The 22,361-nt window shown below is 43.3% G+C and overlaps 1 protein-coding gene across 3 annotated transcripts in view; it reads right to left on the bottom strand.

The window, feature by feature from the left end:
- Window positions 1–22,361, bottom strand: part of KIF16B (kinesin family member 16B) — a 280,303-nt gene that overhangs the window by 146,503 nt on the left and 111,439 nt on the right. For all 3 annotated transcript variants that reach the window (XM_082670031.1, XM_082670032.1, XM_082670033.1), the window contains exons 13-14: window positions 1,650–1,769; window positions 412–463 (exon numbers count right to left, since the gene is read on the bottom strand). In XM_082670031.1, coding sequence (XP_082526157.1) covers window positions 412–463; window positions 1,650–1,769 — 172 coding nt within the window. The remainder of the gene's footprint in view (window positions 1–411; window positions 464–1,649; window positions 1,770–22,361) is intronic.

Here is a 22,361-nt window from a genome sequence, read left to right as displayed (position 1 = left end):
TTACAGAAATACACATACTGATCAATATTGTATTTGAAACGTTTTCTTTTTTATAATTACTTCAATGTCAGTCATTCCAAAGAAATTTATTAAATGATTTTTAAAAAGTCATTGGAGGACTTCCCTGGTGGTGCAGTTGTTAAGACTCCGCCTGCCAATGCAGGGGACACGGGTAAGAGCCCTGGGCCTGGAAGACCCCACATGTCGCAGAGCAACTAAGCCCGTGCACCACAATTACTGAGGCTGCGCTCTAGAGCCCACAAGCCACAACTACTGAGCCCGCGCACCACAACAAAAAGTAGCCCCCGCTCGCCGCAACTAGAGGAAGCCCGCACACAGCAACGAAGGCCCAACACAGCCAAAAAAAAAAAAAAAAATCATTGCGAAGAGGAAATGGACAATGATCCTCACCAATATCTTGTTCTGTTGAAGCATCTTCTCTACCAACATATGTCTGACCTTCCTAGGGAGAAAAGTCAAGCAAAATTTATTAATAAGAACATGAGGAATGATCTGTTTCTTCCTCTTCCATTGAAGCCCAAGCAAACTGGTGACGGGTGGGCGAGCTCTGTCCCGGGCAGGCCACAGCCTCAGTGCGACTGGAGTTCACTGAGGCTCTGTAACAACAGCCCGTGGTGTCCGTAAAAGGCCAGGACTCCTGAGGCTCAGGGCTCGACAAGGGTTGGGCTCCTGTTTTGCCATCAATAACCTGCCTGTGACAGCAATCTCACTGATGTTCCCAATCCCTTCTGACAAGTCTCTCCTCTAGTGGCCAGGGGTTTCTTTGTACCTAAAGATATGGCTTAGGATATATCTAAAGGAATTCAAAACAAGCATTCAAACAGATACTTGTGTGCTGATGTGTATAGCAGCATTATTCATAATACCCAAAAAGTGGAAACAACCCAAATATTCATCCATGGACAAATAAAGTGTGGTACATACACTGGAATATTATCCAACCATAAAAAGGAATGAAGTACTGATACATGTTACAGCATGGCTAAACATTATGCTAAGTGAAATAAACCAGATACAAAAGGAAAAATAAATAAATAAATAAATAAATAAATAAATATATATATATATATATATATATATATATGGTTTAGGGGAGCCCTCAAAGCACAAGCGTAACACCATTCTCATTTGAAGTCATGGATCAGACAGAAGATACTAAGGTCAAGGTTACAGAGGCCACCACTGATACTGATGTGGAAATTCTGCTCTCTTGACAGGGATACCCTGCTCGGGACCAGGCCCAACGATGTAGGCAAGAGACACAACTTTATAATTAACACAAGGGACCAGGAAACTGTATATACAACAAATCCCAGTTCGGGTGCTGGTAACTTTTCTTCCTCAGTCTGTCTGCCTTTTTGTTCCCTACCTCCCTCTTGCTGAGTCTACAAATTAGAGGGCAAAGTGAACGAATCTTCATTTAGCTTTAGGACTACATAAAACAGAAATTTCTAATACCACCGAATCCCAATGAACTTCTGAGAATCCCCAAAGGACTCAAGGATTTGTTGTATATTCTTCAGGGTCGTAGCTGCGTTTGTGGACACGGAGTATCGCACTAAACCTTGCGAGTGTCCACAGGGAAAGCTGCAACCAAGATGAGAATGTTCCAGGAAAGCAGTTTCTACCTTCAAATGATATAAGATGATGCCAGTGCTCAGAAGGTCGTCATCAATGCCAATTAAATGGGGCAGCTCGGAATCCAGAACGACCCCAATTCCTTCTTTCCTCAGGGCCAGGGTTTGTTCCTGAAATTACGAGGGAAAGAAAAGGAAAAGGTTACTTTGAGGAAAGAAAACTTCGTATTAGGTTCTCTTTAGAGTGCGAAAATGAACAATGTTTTATTTCCCACCAAGAAAACTGCAAGAAAAATGGATTGTAAGCTTCATGTTGAAATCGTGGCATATGGTGGGCAAAGCCAGCTTGGAACATACAAAAAGCTCATAAAATGAAATAAATTTATTGCCTGATACAGATTCATATATATACATATGTATATGTGTATATATGAATACACACACGCACACACACATATATATGAAGCTAAGCTCAAACCCTGCCTTCTTTAGGAAAGGTTCTAGGACCACTAAACCAGAAAGCAATCTTTCTCCCTCTTCAGAACCTTTATTTCACTTAATACCTAGAAGTCTCCTGACTTGTTGGTTCTTCTTTCCAGTTACTAGGGTCAAACTGCACATGGACCTGAAAGCAACCCTTTCCTGTGCATTCACTACTGTGCACCAGAGATAACTGACCCGCTGTGCCCTGCATCACCTTCTATCCACTGATCATTCCCACCTACACACAAATCTGCTACAGAGCTCCCATCAACCACCACCACCACCACCTCCCTTGGTCCTACATCTCCCTCCAGCTGCCACCAATTTCTCTGTGCCCCTTTAGAGAAAACCACCTCCAAAGAGTTTCCTACTTGCGGTCCTCTAGTTTCCCCCTCTCCGGCTCTCTCTTGAACCCACTTCCATGGAGTCTTTCATCCCAGGGACTCTAGTGTCTACAGTCACTCCCTTGATGATCTCATCCTGACTCCTGACTTTACCTGCAATCTACACAGTTGTCCCTGGGTATCCATGGGGGATTGGTTCCAGGACCCCTGAGGATACCAAAATCCAAGGATGCTCAAGTCCCTTATATAAAAGGACATCATTTGCATATATCCTACGCACATCCTCCCCTATATTTTCAATCATCTCTAGATTACTTATAATACCTAATACAACATAAATGCTATGTAAATAGTTGCAAACATAGTGAAAATGCTATGTAAATATTTGCTGGAGCATGGCAAATTCAAGTTTTGCTTTTGAGAACTATCTGAAATTTTTTTGTCTCTGAATATTTGTGACCGGTGGTCGGTTGGATCTGTGGATGTGGAACCCGCAGATACGGAGGGCTTGACTGTATGCTGACAACTCTCAAATCTCCAGGCAGATCTCTCCCTTAAAACTCCATCCTCGTGTATAGAAACCTGCCTGCCTCGGTATACCTGTGGGGCTACCAAGCAGGCGGCTCAAACTTAACACCCTGAAAGACCAGCCCTGATGCCCCCTTGCCTCCCAAACCTGCACACTAGCCCTTCTCGGTAAACACCAATCTTCCTTACAGTTGCCTGGATCAAACATCAGGCTGTCCTTTGCTCCTTTCTCTAAACCCTAAGGCACTCGGTGTTGACTCCACCTTCAAAATAGGCCCCCAATCTGACGACAAACCACGGCACCACATTGCTGCCTGGCCCCAAGTACCATCACCCTCACTGGGATGGCCTCAGTAACCCTGGCCACACCCACTCGTGCCTCAGCCAGAGCCCACGCTCTCCCCGGCAGCCAGACGGACGGCAGGGCAGGCCACTCCTTTTCTCGGGTCAATTACACGGCCTCCTCTTGTCTGAGTAAAACCCAAAGTCTCTGCAAGGGTCTACAAAGCTCCAAGTGACCTCACCCCTTGCTGACCTCCTGCCGCTTGCCCCCCACCCACTCCTCTCCCGGAACCCCAGCTCCTTGCTGTTCCTCAAACTTGCCAGCCGGCCCTCACCTCAGGGCTTTGGTCATTGCTGTTTCCTCTGTTCCTGTCTACTCCTTCTCTTCCCCTAGAGCGGGACTTCCCAACCTTGGCACCGCTAACATTTTGGAGCAGATGATTCTCCACTGTGGGGGGGCTGCCCTGGGCACTGGAGGACATTTAGAGCATCCCTGGCCTCTACCCACCAGATACCAGTAACACACATCCCTCCTCCAAGGTTGTGACAACCAAAGATGCCTCCAGACACCGACAAGTGTCCCCTGGGGAACAAAGTGTGCCCCAGTTGAGAAGAACTGCCTTCAATTCATACATAACTCGGCCCTCATTTCCTCTGCGCAGAAGCCACCCTCCCCATCACCCCACACAAGAGAGCAGCCACCAACCTCTCTTGTCCTGATTTGTTTCTCTCTTAGCAATTATCACTCTATGACACGTTGTATACAAGTTTATCACTTGTCTCCTGACTAGAATGTCACCCGGTGCCTTATTTCGTGCCTGGCACAGAGGAGCTCCTCAATTAATATCTGTCAAGTGAATGAATGAGTGGGTAGATACTCCGAGTTCAGAGAGATGCAGGAAGGAAGGTCAAGAGCAATCTCGCAAGGAAGAGACTGAGAGGCCCTTCACCATCAGGCCCATCTGCCCTAAGGCAAAAAAACCCCTCAAAAACCAGGCTTTGAGGCAATTCCCAGGTGGAAAACAGGCAAACCCCAGAAGAGTGAAGGTGAAAACTCCAGCCTTGAGGTTGGGCTGTGCTGAGTGGAGACTGGGGCCCATCCAAGAGCAGGACACTGTGCTCTGTGACCACAGGCTGACGGAAGCAGCAGAGGAGACAGCCCCGTGCTGCCAACGGGGGCTCCAGGTCAGGGATGCTCCGAGCGAGCCTCTTCCTCACCCACTCCTGCGACGGGACACACTGAGCACAGCACAGCTCTGGACTCCAAAGCCCAGAGCTGCCCGAAACAAAAGTGGAACTCTTCATATTCCTGGATCAAATAAATGGATTCTGTATCATCTAAATGTTAAAACAGTCTACATTCTCTAGCTGAAGAATTCAGAACCTCACAACCTGGCAGACAAGGGGACCCTGGGAGGTTCTGGGAAAGGGCTGGGGGAGAGAGAGAAGTCCCCAGCCTTCACCTCTGCAGACACTGGGGCCTCCACCGCACACACGCGGAGTTGGAGTCGGGCCAGAGGGCAATGGAGCGGAGCAAGGAAAAAAGATGGTTTAAAAAATAAATAAATAAAAATCACCACTTGAGGGAAAGCAATTTAATTTAACAACCATTAAATAGATACGCAGAGAAAATGACCAATGCATAACTTAACTTCAAGAAAAGGAAATGAAGCGTGGCACTGTTCTTCAATTACTTCTCTTATCAGACGGGCTTCCTCTCCGGGGCCCAGAACCTCAGGCTTGGAGGCCGGAGACCTCGTTCATCCTGATACGCCGCACCGAGGCCCTTGCAAATCCTGGCTACAATGAGCGCTCTAAATAAACGAACCCCGACTCCTGCCTCTCCGACATCGGTAGAATTCGTGCTTTTCCTCTTGCCCATAGAGCTCAAACAGAAGTGGAAAGTCTGTGATTTTTCTTTTTAAAGATATATATTACACTGGAGAATTTAATCATACAGCCCCATCTCATGAAACAAGGCCTGCTAGCTCTGAACTGTGACCGCGCTGCACACACGGTAGGTGGCTCCTGGCCATGGACTGCTCCAGGTTTCCAGATCCATGTGAAAAGGAGAGGGACTGTTTCTCCTAAGTCCAGAGACATATGTATTTTCTTTCTGCATAAAAGTGGACAATAAACCAAAAGGGGGCGGGGGGAGGCAGTATTTTAAACTCTAAAAGCTCCCACTCAAACTAGAGAAACTGTTTTGGACTACATCCCAGTTTAGTTTGATATTCTTTTTTTTTTTTTAAACCCATTGAAAAGCACTTTTTCTTCCTTCCTTAAAATAAATCTCCTAGACTTAGAAAATCATTTGAAATTCATAACTTCAGAGCCATTAGGTCAAAAGCATTACTTGTCCCCACCCATCCCCAACACACACAAACTCTCACCACACACACACACACACACACACTTCCATACACAGAATGGGTAAAATCTGGATTAAGAAAAAGTCTCTCAGGATTGGGAATGGGGGCATATGAATTTATGATTAATGCCGCCCTAAAGCTCTATGACATTCAAGCTGCATTCACTATATGATATTATAAAAGTGTCACCTCATAAAACTAAAAACGGGAGTTTAAATCATTGTTCGAGTGAAAAAGTAATTTCAGACAAAAATATCTATCACTTATAAAATATTTATTGAGTGGCACCTACTGTCATACATAAATGATGAAATACCTCTTTGATAAGATGGAATACTTAACAGAACAGAGCTGGGGATCCCTTTCCCAACTCCAGGCACACGGGGTCCCAAAAAAAGAAAGTGGTCAAATATGTACAGCTGCACATATTTTGTATTCAAACAAAGCTTCTGGCAACCAATATTTGTATAAAAAGGAAACTACCGCCTGACAAAAAGTATAAAAAGACAGTATCCACTCAAACATTATGTTCATCACATTTCCAAAAATATGTTCAATAAGTTTTTTTCAACCCCTAAATCTAAAACCTGTGTCAAGGGCTGAGATGGTGGCAGCAAATCCTCTGGTACTTGCCGGCAGTTCAGGTGAGTGGCCGGCAGGACTGCCCAGATCAAAGGGAGAAGCCACAAGGGCCTGGCTCATTGGGCGTGTCCCATATAACCCCCATACCCCTTCATTAGACTCAGCAGGAATCCTCCCTCTTTTCCTCACAATATCACATCCTTAAAATCCAGCACTGGGGACTTCCGTGGTGGTGCAGTGGTTAAGAATCCGCCTGCCAGTGCAGGGGACACGGGTTCGAGCCCTGGTCCGGGAAGATCCCACATGCCATGGAGCAACTAAGCCCGTGCACCACAACTACTGAGCCTGTGCTCTAGAGTCTGGAAGCCACAACTACTGAGCCCGCACACCACAACTACTGAAGCCCACGTGACTAGAGCCCATGCTCTGCAACATGAGAAGCCACCGCAATGAGAAGCCTGGGCACCGCAACAAAGAGTAGCCCCCGCTCGCGGCAACTACAGAGAAGCCTGCGTGCAGCAGTGAAGACCCAACGCAGCCCAAAATAATTAATTAATTTAAAAAACGAACAAATATCCAGCACTGTGTCTGTCAAAATGCAACAACCTTCCTGAATAAAGAGGTGAAAATCAAGACAAAAACTTGTCAATAAGAAGCCTATGTTTCCCTTTCAAGAAGCCTTCCTGAGAGCCAGATCTTGCTTGGGAAATACTGGGAAAATTTTGGCGATGTGTCTGGCCTACCTGAACTAAGGGTTCTCAAAGGGCAGAAACTGTGCTTCCTCACACGGAGTACGTGGGGGGAATATGGTTCCACCAGGCACAGAGCAGTCACTCAAGAAGTGCTGATTATTCGGCACTGGAAGTCGTAAGTGATTCTAAGTTGTCAGAATTTTTCTGGTGGAAACTCAGTCTTTGAAGAATCATGTGCTTCCCTAACTAGGAGCGTTGTATGGAGTTGCCTCACAGCAGAAAGAGCACTTAACTTCTGCAAACCCGAGGCCAACAGCACTGATCAGAAGAGGAGGGGTCACCACAGCCAGGGCTTAGAGCACCTGCCCAGTGCGGGTATGAGGAGGAGGGAGGGGGTCAGGCAGACAGGAGGACTTTCATAAAAAATGAAATTATCCTTCCTCTAGCATAAATGCTTTTTAATTAAAAAAAAATTGTATGTGACTTCATTTGAATTTAACAGAAGGAGAAAAGCAACTGAAGTATTTGTTGAATTTCAACCAAATGTTTCTTCAGTACAACAGACACTTCCTAAAATATGCTTCTAAGTTAAGACGTTCCAAAACACATTTAGAGGTTGACAGCACTGTGTCTGCATTTTTTCCTATGTGTTTTGGTTTTAAGTACCATTCCCCAAGCTTATAGATGTCTGAGAATATCCACGTTCTGCCCTTGCACCTGAATGACACCGAAGCTGTGTCACTCTGGGTCGTGTTCATACCTCCTCTCTCACTCAGAATGTGGAGGAGGTAGTTGGCTCCACTCTCTTCAGAAATTAAATGCTGCACTAAGGAAATATGAAGCCAGTCTGACTTTTGGTCTATGGCAGAGAATTCGGTTTTCTGCCTGGATGTCTGAAGATTTTTTCCTTCACCTTTGAAATTCAATAGCTTAATTAGGATAGGTATTGGTGTTAAACATTCTGTTCTCTGAATTTTCCAGTAACACGATACATTCTTCTAATCTGCAGACTCAGTTCTTTTGTTTGTTTCTTTTTCATTTCCTGAAAGTTACCTTGTTTTATATTCCATTTTCGGTTTCATATGCTGACTGTCTACTTCAGGGATGCCAATTATCCTTACAGTACATTGTCTTTTCATCTTTTAACTTCTGATTGCTTTAATGTCATGATCACTTCACTTGTGTTCACTGAGACTATCAAGCCTTTAATTTTTAGTAATTTGATTTCAGTGGCATCTATTCTTTCCTTTGGTATTTCTAATTTTATTTATTGGTCCTGCAGTGGTTGTTGTTTGGGACCTCAGTCTTTCTGTAGATCTGCAATCTCTCTTTTTGCATCTCATTCTCCTTTAATCATCTTGCTGTGTTTACTGAATTCACACTTTTCATTAACTTGTTCCACAGAATGAAACAACTGTAAGGACTTCCCTTCTATGCCTTGAGGTATGTTTTCATCTAGCTCCGGATGTTTTCTCTTTTACATGCTATATCCCCTTTTTTTCTTTCTCTTTGCCTATCCATCCATCCATCTATCCATCCATCCATCGCACCTATGTTTATGTAACCGCCTTACTCTTTTTCTTCATCTGTGTGTGCTCAGGTGTATCTCTCCGGAAATTCTGCTGCTCCAACACAGGATAGGCAACTCCTTGACTCTTTTCCTACTGTTGCCCCATCTGTGATCTTTCTAGTTTGAAGACTGAGTGGGTCTGTGTTCTACCCACCGTTCTCTAGCCAGATTGAGTGACAGGGCCAGGAGGTCTCAACTGAGGCACGGTAAAGGCTTTGTTCGAATTCCTGGGCTCTGGCCTCTCTTAACAAAGGTCATTAAATATCCTCCACTGGGCGCCTTCCTCCTGCCTGCAAGGAGAGCCCACTGCAGTGGGAACACTGGCTCTCAGGTTCCCTGGTCTCAGAGACTCAGCTCTGCTTTCCACTTCATCCCAGTTGCCGCCATTTCTATGATTCCTCCATAAGAAGAGGAAAATCATCGTGTTCCTCCCCAGATCTGAGGGTGTGGGGAGGGCTTCTAGAGTCCTCACTGACTCAGCTCCTGAGGTGTAGGCCTAGGAACCCCACCCCGGCCTCCCCTCCTCAGCGGCCAGCTCACGGCCCTCTTCATTGGCTTCCTGTTAGTGAGTTCGTGGAGGTATTTCTGCTGTCATCTCTTCATTTCTTTGAAATGTGTGATGTCATCTCCAACGCCTATTCTCCGCAGTCAAGAACAGGTATTCAGCTGGCTACAAAAAGGAAGAAGACAAGGGTGCTCCAGGTGTGGGGGGAGGGGTCTCTTGAGCAAAGGTCTGGTGGCAGAAAACACGTGCACATACACAAGGGACCACTGGACATTCATTTAACCGATAAACTTGGTCTGGAAAAGCCAGGCCGATGGTCATTATTTGATTCAGAAACCGGGAAGGCACTGAGAATTTTGAAAACAGAAACTGGCTGATACTCAGAAGATGAACCTGGCAAGGACGCTCGGGATGACTAGGAATAGAGGGAAAAGGGAGGCGGAACTGGGATGGAAGGAATAGCTTGGTGGACGCCATGCAACCAATAGTTTAGACTGATGAACCTTAAGTAAAGACACCCTTCTCAACTGTTTTACGTATTCCTCGTAATGAGAAATAAGGAAATGGGGGGAGTTTGCAAGAAGATTTTTATTGCTAGGAAAACGAAATCCTGACAGTTCCCAGTAACACTTTCCAGACAGCTCACCAAGCGGATATCGTTGACATTAAAAATCGCCCACCGGGTTTCCCTGGTGGCGCAGTGGTTGAGAGTCCGCCTGCCGATGCAGGGGACACGGGTTCGTGCCCCGGTCCGGGAGGATCCCACATGCCGCGGAGCGGCTGGGCCCATGAGCCATGGCCGCTGGGCCTGCGCGTCCGGAGCCTGTGCTCCGCGACGGGAGAGGCCACAGCCGTGAGAGGCCCACGTACCGCAAAAAAAAAAAAAAAAAAAATCGCTCACCAATTTGACTAGCAAGTGTTGTCAAGTAATTTGCATGTTTCTTTCATAATATACAAATGGTAAATAGTCATTGTCAACACAAACCAATTAGCTCTGAAATCCTGAAAGTACACACATTGGCATTCACCCAGAAGCTACAGTTTCTCGTACATTCTCGTGCACAAAGAAAGAATCCTGTCCATCTAACAGAGGAAGGAAACAGCCACCAAGATTACCAGAGAGTCGATGAAGCTGTGCTTCAACCACCATCCCACCTTCCTCCACCCTTTGTTCATGTAACCTGAACCAGCGGTGATGAAAAGGAATAAGGATCTCCCCTTCACTTTCCTCCAGGAAACAACTTTTTATTCTTGCTATGCTCCCAGAGAGCATGGTGAGGTGAAGAAAAACAACATTTGCTGGCTAGAAGCATGTTCCATGTCCCTGCAAGGGCTGACTGGTAACACAGAAGACTTCGTGTGAGAGCTCTATTAATGCTCTTGGAATGGTAAAAGATTTTCTTAAACTACAAACACAGGGAAGGGAAAGAACAGCCTGTGAGAGTTCAGGACTGGAAATCTACCTACACTGAAAAGGTCTGGCAGGTACCACAGACCCAGAGAGGCCAGGGAGGACCAGGAATCAACCTTCATCAGAATGAGGATTAAGGAAGGAGATGGTTCTGGTGAGAAGGCAGAATTAGCAATCCACAGGTTGAAAAAAGAAAGGAAGGATCAAGTGGGTCAACCTATAAGTCACCCTGTTCTTCTCCTTGCCTCTAACCCCACAGCCAACCATCAGCAGGTCTACCCGCATGGCAGCAAAATCATCCAGGACCTTCCGTCTCCACCGCCACTGCCACCACTACCTCCTGCCTGGTCTCTGACATCCAACTGTCCTTCTGCTTCCTCTCTTGCCAGCCTACAGTCTGTTCTCCATGCAACAAACAGAGCCTTCTTTCCAGAATGTCAAGAGGTCACACAGAAAACTCTACAATATTCTCATGCATTTGGAATAAAGTGGCACCAGCAGCTCACTTCGTCTGGCCCCTACCCACCTCTCCAACCTCACCCCCTCTACTCTCCACACGACTCCCAACGCTCCAGCCACAGCGGCTTCCTCATTCCCACTGCAGAGCCTTTGCACATGCTGCCCCCGCTTCCCTGGGAAAGTCTCCCCTAAATCTTGTGGCTGGGCCCTTCTTGTCAGTCAGCTCTTACCACACATGGTGCCTGCTCTCTAAAGATCAAAGACACCAGTAAGGTGGACAAGGTCCTTGCTCACGTAAAGCTCACCTCCTAGAGAGGAAGCACACCCCTCCTCCCGCCCCCCCCCCCCAGGGACATTCCATCACTCCACCTGGCTTGCTGTTTTCAGAGCACTCCAGTCTATCAAAATTATGTATTAGTGTATTGTCTGTCTGCTCCTCCAGAAAGCAAATAGTGGGTCCAGGACAACACATCAAGCCCAGGGAATGAGAGAGCAAGGGGGGTCAGTGAAAGGCAAACTACCGCTCTGACTCCAGGGCGGAGACTGTCTCTCACCAGTCCTATTTACACGTTCCCTGCCAGGCAAAAGCAGCTCCTGAACCTCAAAAGAATGCTTAAAATGGCCAGAATAAGTCAGAAGCTTATAAGGGAATGTTGTTTACATATGAATGGATTCCACAAGATAATCATCATAAATAATTTAACAAGTGTCCACAACATCTGTACCTAGCTAGCATCAGGAAGTTGATATCAGATTGGCACCTATTACATCATAAAAACTGAAGTAGGAATGCAAAAGCCTTGCTTTTTACAAGACTTTCAAACAATCCACATTACAGTACCTGCGGTCAAAAGAGACACACTTAGAACAGACGGAGAACAGTCCCGGACTCACCGGGGCAGAAACAGGAAGGGAAGAACCTGACTACCTCCTCACCTCCCCGGTACCAGCAAGCCGACATTTCCTGGCATTGTTGGGAGTCAGCCCCTAAACAGTAAATAGAATTAATATTGTCCCTTTAATGAACAGAAGCTCTTGGGGCAGTTCAATTTCCACTACACCTCCCACTGCAGAAACATCATTCTCTATTTAACGCTAAACAGCTAACTGCTGGCAGGCAGTTCAGAGAGATGCTATGTACATCTTTCTGATTAAACAGTCCTCCGCTGGCTGAGCAAATCACCCAGATGTCAGTATTTAAATTAGGCAAAATGCATAATACCAATTAAAGAAATTACGTGTGAAAATATGCAAGAGTAAATTTCCTCACATTAATATTTAACTAGACTTTTTAAGTGGAGCAGGGTCTTGTGAACACAAGTACCTTGGTATATTTGACCTAAACGGAAGCCCAAAATACTCAGGAGGGGTTCACCAGAAGGTTCTACAAGGGCATTTTTATACGGTACAAACTTGAACCCAAGGTAAGAAAGCAGAGTGAAAGGATCACTTTAAGTGGTGCGCTGTAACCCAGAAAGCTTCAATCTGACATTGGTCTTAAACTTCGGTCTTGTAAAGCTGGCTTGCTCGTTTCTTACCCACAGAAATACGTCACACTTGTCTCCGCCTCCAGCCTTTGCTCAAGGGATAATGGCTTCTTGGGACAGCTTTCTAGTTCTTTCCCCTCCTGAATCTTACCCATCCTCCCCCTCCCTGGGGAAACACGTAGAGCCACGGGGGACCCTTCCTCTCGATGACCACAGTTACCTGGCCCGATCACCTGCATCTTAGTCAAAAATGACTAGTGCCTTTATATCCATACACTGCTTGTTTCAACTGCTAAACCAGTAGGTCACTCAAGGAGTTTCTAAAACACCATGCCTGAGCCCTGCACTGGTCCTTTAAATAAGCATCCCATTTAAAGATGGACCCGGGTGTGGGTATTTTTTTACACTCCCAGGTATTTCACATCCATAATTTTCTGTATCCCCCAAAGCACTGACACCTCTGTTCTGCTGGGTGCACTCTGAGGATGCCCAAAGGGTAAGTGCTACAGTTTATCCTCCAGCCAGCTTCTTCTGCAGCTCATTCAGCTCACACTTACGAGCATCTGCTACTACTTGCCAGGTAAACTTAAAACTGTCTGCTAGATTACATAGAAAATGACTTCAGTTTCTGTTTAAAATGTTCATGAAGGGTATACAGACATTTGATTCGAGTGTGTGTGTGTGTATGTGTGTGTGTGTGTGTTTGTGTGTGTTAGCTTGGGCTGCCACAACAAAATACTAGAGACTATATGCGACAGACAACAGAAATTAATTTTCCACAGTTCTAGGGGCTGGGAAGTCCAAGATCAAGATGTCGGCAAGGTAAGATTTATTCTGAGGTCTCTTCTCTTGGCCTGTAGGAGGCCACCATCTCACTGTGTGCTTACGTGGCCTTTCCTGGGTGTGTGCACACAATGGGGGAGAGAGAATGATAAGGCTACAGGCCTTTTGGATTAGGATCCTATCCTTATAACTTCACTTAACCTTACCGTAATTTCCTCCTAAATGCTCTATCTCTAAATACAGTCCCACTGAGGATCAGGGTTTCAACATATGAATTTTGGAGGGAAACAGTGCAGTCCACAGCAGGGTGTGTGTGTGTCTAATATATACATCATACACTTATAAATGCAGAATATATCATAAATGCAATAATTATATATGAGAAAGAGAGAAAAGATAAACAGAGAGATACTGAGCCTAAAAGAGACATCGCAAATTAGAAACAGATTATTAACTCTGGGTAGTTTTTTTCTTTATATTTTTTCACTTCCCAAATTTTCTATAACAAACACACTTGTAAGTAAAACAATACAGGTAATAGACAACATACTTCCATATGAAACTTTTAAAACTTATTTCACTTAATTTATTCCAATTTATTCTATTTAAAATATATTTTACACAATCTCAAGTAATCTCCAAGGCTGAGTTTTATTGTATGTTATATAACATTCTGAAGATGGAATTCTAAAATGGTGAAACAAAAATGCATCAGCCAAAACTGAAAGCCCAGAAACCACTTCCCCAAAAGCCCTCAATATGGAAAATCTGCCCACAGCTAACATCATATTCCATAGTGAAAAGCTAATAGCTTTTCCTCTAAGATCAGGAACAAGACAAGGAAAAAGAAATAAAAGGCATCCAAATTGGAAAGAAAGAAGTAAAACTGTCTCTATCTGCAAATGACATGGTATTATATATAGAAAACCCTAAAAACTCCACTGAAAACGTGTTATAGCTAGTAAATAAACGCAGTAAAGTTTCAGGACACAAAATCAATATATAAAAATAAGTTGCATTTCTATACCCTAAAAACAAACTATCAGAAAGAGAAAGTAAGAAAACCATGCAATTTACCTTGCATCAAAAAGGACAAATTAACTAAGAATAAATTTAACCAAGGAGGTGAAAGACCTGTACACTGAAAACTATTGATGAAAGAACTGAAGATATAAATAAACAAAAAGATATCCCATGCTTGTGGAATGGAAGAATATTATTAAAATTAAAAGGTCCATTCCAACCAAAGCAATCTTCAGAGGCAATGCAATTCCTATCAAAATTCCAATGGCATTTTTCATAGAAATAGAAAAAATAATCCTAAAATTTGTATGGAACCACAGAAGACCAAATAGCCAAAGCAATCTTGAGAAAGAAGAACAAAGCTAAAAAAGGCATTATGTTTCCTGATATCAAACTATATCACAAAGCTATAGCAATCAAAACAGTATAGTACTGGCATAAAAACACACACTTAGATCAATGGAACAGAATAGAGAGCCCTGAAATAAACCCACACACATATGGTTAATTAATTTATGACAAAGGCACCAAGAATATGAAATGGGGAAAAGACAGTCTCTTCAATAACTGGTGTTGGGAAAACTGGACAGTCACATGCAGAAAAATAAAACTAGACCTGTACTTTACATCATACACAAAAATAAGCTCTAAAGACCTAAAACCATAAAACTCCTAGAAGAAAGCACAGAGGATAAACTCCTTAACATCAGTCCTGGCATGATTTTTTGGATATGACAACCAAAAGCAAAGGCAACAAAAGCGAAAGCTCAAGATTTCACCACGTTACTCAGAACAGCATGTAACTTAAAATTTATGAACTGTTTATATCTGGAATTTTCACTTTAATATTTCCAGACTGAGGTTGACCACAGGTACTGAACCTGTAGAAAGCGAAATCGCAGATAAGGCAGGACTACTCTACATGAAAAGGTGTTCAGCATCATTAATCATCAGGGAAATGCAAATCAAAACCTCAATCAGATCACCTCAAACTTGTCAGGATGGCTATTATCAAAAATAAACAAGAAAAAATAAAATAAGACAAGTGCTGGTGAAGATGTGAAGAAAAGGGAACCCTTGTGCACTGTTCATGGGAATGTAAATCGGTGCAGCCACTACAGAAAACAGTACAGAGGTTCCTCAAAAAATTAAAAATAGAACTACCATATGATCCAACAATTCCTCTCTTGGGTATTTATCTGAAGGAAATGACATCTGAAGCCCATATTCACTGCAGTATTATTTATAATAGCCAAGATATGGAAACAACCTAAATGACCATCAGCAGATGAAGGGATAAAGAAAACGTTATAGACAGATAGACACATAAACAGACAGACAGACAGATAGATGCACACACACACACACACACACACACACACAAAATGGACTACTATTGGCCATAAAAAGAAGCAAATTTTGCCATCAGCGACAACACGTATGGACCTTGAGGACAGTATGCTAAGTGAAATAAGTCAGAAAGAGAAAGACAAATACTATATGATGTCACTTATAAGTGAAATCTAAACAAACCCAAGTAACAGATGCAGAGATCAGACTGGTGGTTGCCAGAGGTGGGGGTGGGGGTGAGGTGAAATGCGTGATGGTGGTCAAAGGGTGCGAGTGTGCAGTTATACAATAAATATGTTGCAGGAATGTAATGTGCAGCCTGGTGACTAAAGTTAACAATACTGTGTCATGTAATGGGAAGCTGCTAACAGAGTAAACCCTAAAAGCTCTCATCACAAGAAGAATGTGTACCCAAGTGAGGCGACGGATGATAGCTAAACTTACTGTGCTGCGCACTTTGCAATAATACATATATCAAAATCATTAACTGTACACCTAAAACTAATACAGTGTTTCTGAATCAACGGTATCTCAATAAAACTGGGGGGAAAACAAGCAAACAAAAACCAAACAAACAAAAAGAAGGAAAATCTGCAGGTGTCCAGAAGCCAAAGGAACTTTCAGCCTCCAGAAAGCAGGCATAGAGGGGACTTACCTTAACATAATAAAGGCCATATATGACAAACCCAGACCCAACATCGTTCTCAACGGTGAAAAACTGAAACCATTTTCACTAAGATCAGGAACGAGACAAGGTTGCCCACTCTCACCACTATTATTCAACAGAGTTTTGGAAGTTTTAGCCACAGCAATCAGAGAAGAAAAAGAAATAAAAGGAATCCAAATCAGAAAAGAAGTAAAACTGTCACCGTTTGCAGATACTATACATAGAGAAGCATACATACTATATACATAGAGAATCATAAAAATGCTACCAGAAATCTAGTAGAGCTAATCAATGAATTTGGTAGAGTAGCAGGATATAAAATTAATGCACAGAAATCTCTTGCACTCCTATACAATAATGATGAAAAACCTGAAAGAGAAATTAAGGAAACACTCCCATTTACCACTGCAACAAAAAGAATAAAATACCTAAGAATAAACCTACCTAAGGAGATAAAAGACCTGTATGCAGAAAACTGTAAGACACTGATGAAAGAAATTAAAGATGATAAAAACAGATGCAGAGATATACCATGTTCTTGGACTGGAAGAATCAACATGGTGAAAATGACTATACTACCCAAAGCAATCTACAGATTCAATGCAATCCCTATCAAACTACCAGTGGCATTTTTCACAGAACTAGAACAAAAAATTTCACAATTTCTATGGAAACACAAAAGACCCCAAGTAGCCAAAGCAATCTTGAGAAAGAAAAACAGAGTTGGAGGAATCAGGCTCCCTGACCTCAGACTATACTACAAAGCTACGGTAATCAAGACAGTATGGTACTGGCACAAAAACAGAAATATAGATCAATGGAACAGGATAGAAAGCCCAGAGATAAACCCACGCATACATGGTCACCTTATCTTTGATAAAGGAGGCAAGAATATACAGTGGAGAAAAGACAGCCTCTTCAGTAAGTGGTGCTGGGAAAATTGGACAGCTACATGTAAAAGAATGAAATTAGAACACTCCCTAACACCATACACAAAAATAAACTCAAAATGGATTAAAGACCTAAATGTAAGGCCAGATACTATCAAACTCTTAGAGGAAAACGTAGGCGGAACACTCTATGACATAAATCACAGCAAGATCCTTTTTGACCCACCTCCTAGAGAAATGGAAATAAACATAAACAAATGGGACCTAATGAAACTTCAAAGCTTTTGCACAGCAAAGGAAACCATAAACAAGAGGAAAAGACAACCCTCAGAATGGGAGAAAATATTTGCAAACGAAGCAACTGACAAAGGATTAATCTCCAAAACATACAAGCAGCTTATGCAGCTCAATATCCAAAAAAACCAAACAACCCAATCCAAAAATGGGCAGAAGACCTAAATAGACATTTCTCCAAAGAAGATAAACAGATTGTCCACAAACACATGAAAGGATGCTCAACATCACTAATCACTGGAGAAATGCAAATCAAAACTGCAATGAGGCATCACCTCACACCAGTCAGAATGGCCATCATCAAAAAATCTACAAACAGTAAATGCTGGAGAGGGTGGGGAGAAAAGGCAGCCCTCTTGCACTGCTGGTGGGAATGTAAATTGATACAGCCACTATGGAGAACAGTATGGAGGTTCCTTAAAAAACTAAAAAGAGAACTACCATATGACCCAGCAACCCCACTACTGGGCATATACCCTGAGAAAACCATAATTCAAAAAGTGTCATGTATCACAATGTACACTGCAGCACTACTTACAATAGCCAGGGCATGGAAGCAACCTAAGTGTCCATCGACAGATGAATGGGTAAAGAAGCTGTGGCACATATATACAATGGAATATTACTCAGCCATGAAAAGAAACAAAATTGATTTATTTGTAGTGAGGTGGATGGACCTAGAGTCTGTCATACAGAGTGAAGTAAGTCAGAAAGAGAAAAACAAATACCACATGCTAACACATATATATGGAATCTAAAAAAAAAAAAAAAAAAAAAAAGGTTCTGAAGAACCTAGGGGCAGGACAGGAATAAAGATGCAGACGTAGAGAATGGACTTGAGGACAAGGGGAGGGCGAAGGGTAAGCTGGGACGAAGTGAGAAAGTGGCATGGACATATATACACTACCAAATGTAAAACAGATAGCTAGTGGGAAGCAGCTGCATAGCACAGGGAGATCAGCTCGGTCCTTTGTGACCACCTAGAGGGGTAGGATACGGAGGGTGGGAGGGAGACACAAGAGGGAGGGGATATGGGGATATATGTGTAGGTATAGCTGATTCACTTTGTTATACAGCAGAAACTAACCAACATTGTAAAGCAATTATACTCCAATAAAGATGTTATTTAAAAAGAAAAGTTTAGGAGAAACCATAAACGTAATTCCAATGTTGTTTTAATGAGAACAGTGTTGAACGCTAGCCGATTCCAACCTCAACAGCCCTGTGGTCTTATCAAAACCCCGGATCGGTGTTAGATTTTACTTTAATTAATCTAAGGAACCAGTTGTCTGGCATCAGCAGACATTTTTTAAATGTCATGGCAGCCCTCAGGACTGTGACGGTGCCGGGTGGCAGCTCTCCTGTACCATCTTGATTCCATTAACGCTGGCCCATGGGAACGTTCTACATCTGCAGTCTCATATGCCATAATGACGCCATCAATTCATGCTTTATTAACCCAAGTAAAATACAGAAGGGTAAAGCAACGGAAATCTACAACAATTATAACAATCTCTCAAAACACACTGTACCCTTAATTTAATTTAAAAAACACAGAGAGACAGAGAGAGGGAGAGAGAGACAGAATATGTCTACCAGCCTCTGGTTAGCTAAAAAGTCCATGGATTCTAAATGCTGTACAAGGAAAATGTTGACCTAATTCCCAGAGATCATACTCCTTAAATCCTAGGTATTGTACCAGTTTAGGCTTAAGACATCAGTAGGCACGCTAGGTGGAATGGTGGATTCCTGCAAGACTTCACAGGCAGGGCAGCAACTGCTCCCAAATAAAACTTGCAGGCGAACTTGAGAAAATATTAGGAGTCCAAAAAAAAAAAAAAAAAATCACCCCTACACCGGATTAAATCCACCCACATTCACCAACTCTGTTCTCACATTACCTATTAAGAACAAGAACCTGGACTTTTTAAACTTGGTTTTCAGAGTTGCAGCACTCCAGCACGGGGCAGACACTCAAACGCAAAACAAATCCTCCCTTGGAAACTAAGCAGCACTTTAAATCCTTCAAATCATGGACTGCACTTGAAAATGGGAAAAGAAAAAAGCGTTTAATGCATCTCTTTAGGGGCTACCTGATTTACATTAGATGTGGGCCACCTGGAACATCTTTTCATTTTTTCTTCCTCTTGTTCTAAAAGATTTACTATGACCTAAAAATTCTACTCTTCAATAAGACAGTAGAAGAAAGTTGCAGATAAGTAATAAATCACAGAGAATCATTCTGATGTGAATATATTCCAATGTTTTTGATCACCTTCTTGAATTAAGATCAGAGACCTGCCCCCAACTCACTAATCATGGCAAGAGGGGTGAAGGGATCCTAGAGGGTAACCTGCAATTTCACTAGAGAAAGAAAAGGTGTGCTGAAACCTACAATGGAAAAGTCCATTAAAAATGTCCACCGCAAGTTCAAAGCTCTAACAAAGAGATCTGGCTTCTGATGCAACTGCTAAAGCCAGGGGCTTCCACTCTCACTTACGTCCATTGTAAAATGCAAATGAAAACACAGAAAGAAATGCAAACTAACAAACACTTTGGAATTCAGAAATATTGGCGGTAATGGGTCACATCCTGAGATATAAACTTCTATCGGTAAACTACGCACAGGTAAATTGTCTGCAAAAAAACAGCAAGGTCAGACAGAAAGACTGCCTCTCCATTCCCCCACGGCCAGTCCCTGGCAGGAGGAACCTCCTTTCTGAAGTAGCCTAGACTATTTCACCATCCCAAGCCAACCATCCCCGTCGCTAGCTCTCCTTCTGCATCAGTTGTACCCACAGCCAGGATGGAAGGAAGAGCCACTGCACACTGTGTCTTGGCACGTGCTGGAGGTGACAGGAGAGACAGAGGGAGCCAGAGCTTCCCATGCAGTGTCATGCTGCGTTTCTGCCAAGATGAAACACGCAGATGTTTCCATTTATTCTGAATAAATCTTCCTTTAAGCCATCCCATAAAACACAATGGGAATATGCCATCCCTCTTCAGAAAGGCAAGCTCAGCTAGGACAAACAACTGAAAGATCAAAGAATTTAGCAAAGGGCAGTCCACTCAGACCAGTCCTTCAGCTCGTGTCTGGCAAAGAATTCTAACAAGGAAGAAGGCAGGCAGTGTTGGGAGCCAAAGAAAATCCCCAGCCAGGTAAAAGCAACAACAAACAACAAACTCAAGTAACCGCAAACATAAGCAGCAACAACATCACAACGTAAACCAACACAGACCAGCATCACAGACAACAAACAAGCAACAGGAGTCACAACAGAGAGCCAACACCAGGGACCCTCCCTGCAAAATGTAAAGAATGAAGAGATGAAAACAGTGTAGGGAGAGATGACAAAGACAGAGGGAGAAAATGGAAAATTTGCGTTAAAATGGGTATTCCAAAGGAAGAGAAGAGAACAGATGAGACAGGAGCTACAGAGTCAATGGAAACAAGCTGAAAGGAGGCCAGCATCTACGAGCAAAAAAGTCCCTCTGAGTAAGAAGGCAAAGGAAGGAGAATTGTGTTAAAATTTTTAATGAAAGGGCTTCCCTGGTGGCGCAGTGGTTAAGAGTCCGCCTGCCAATGCAGGGAACACGGGTTTGAGCCCTGGTCCGGGAAGATCCCGCATGTTGCGGAGCAACTAAGCCCGTGCGCCACAACTACTGAGCCTGTGCTCTAGAACTCGCGAGCCACAACGACTGCAGCTACTGAACTGCGCGCCTAGACCCCGTGCTCCACAACAAGAGAAGCAACCGCAGTGAGAAGCCCACGCACCGCAAGGATAGCCCCCACTCGCTGCAACTAGAGAAAGCCCGCGCGCAGCAACAAAGACCCAATGCAGCCAAAAATAAAATAAATAAATTTTTTTAAAATTTAATGAAAGAAACTTTCTAGTCCTACAGGTATCAAAATAAAAGGGGAGAATATTTACAAAGGAAACAAGCATTCAGCTGATAATAGGAATTCCCCGTGGCAATAATGAACTCCAGAACATAAGAAAGTGGCATTCACAGCTTCTCAAGGGGAAAAGATCAAGAGCAAAAGAATTCTACACCCACATGGTTTTTCCATTTGCAGAAGTAGCAAAAGCACCGAAAGACAGTCTGCAAACTCACTCCGAGATGATAAGTCAGAGATGATCTAAACAAAAAACTTAAGACTGGACGTGGGCAAGGGCGATTATGGGCTAGAACGAGCAGCAACGAGCACGGAAACCGTTTCAAAATCAAGACTGTTCTTATCGATTGTTGGAAGTAAGGTTATAAAACTGGATGCGAATGTCACAGTCGAGAGGTAAATTAAATAGAATTATTAATAATGGAACATAACATCTCTCATTCCATCAACAGCAGTAAGATGGATGGCACATGGGCAAGATAATTACCATAAAAGTAGATGCTAGAACTGACCTGAGTTCACACAATTTGGGTCAACAAACATTCAATGAGCAGCACCTCTGTGCACAAGGCCCTACAGCACACGAAGGTGAACCAGAAACAGAGTCTTCAGTGAGGGTAACTATGAGGCTGAACTGCAGAAATACTAGAAGAAAGGTTAAATAATTAAGGGCAAAAGAAAAGCAGGAAAATTTCTACCTTTCAGAAAAGCAAGTTTTATAACGGATATACTGTGGAAGGCTGGGCCATGGTACAGGAAGGGCAGACAGAACTTTTTTAAAATTCTAAATGCAATCCAGCCTACTTCCATATTAATCGACGGTGAAGTTCACTTGTGCTTGAATTTTAACCTCTTCCTATTTTACAAATCTTTGCTGATTTAAACCACAAAGAAAATATCAATAACTATGGAGCCAGCAGAGACACTAATACCTACACACACACCACACACCTTAGTGTTGGTGCTTATACAACGTGGGGCCAGCACCACAACAGAAATGACATTACAAATAAGCCCCAGCTCTACCACTGAACATTTGCACACAGAGCTCAAAGATACATCAGGTGTCCTCCAGCTAAAATAACTCAACACTAGGTGACTGGCTTCAAGTTGGCAAAGTTCTACGGCAGAAGCTTTCCCAGC

This window comes from Grampus griseus (assembly GCF_964374135.1).
Source record: "Grampus griseus genome assembly, chromosome: 14".
NCBI lineage: Eukaryota > Metazoa > Chordata > Mammalia > Artiodactyla > Delphinidae > Grampus > Grampus griseus.
This window is presented reverse-complemented; position numbering and strand designations above follow the sequence as displayed.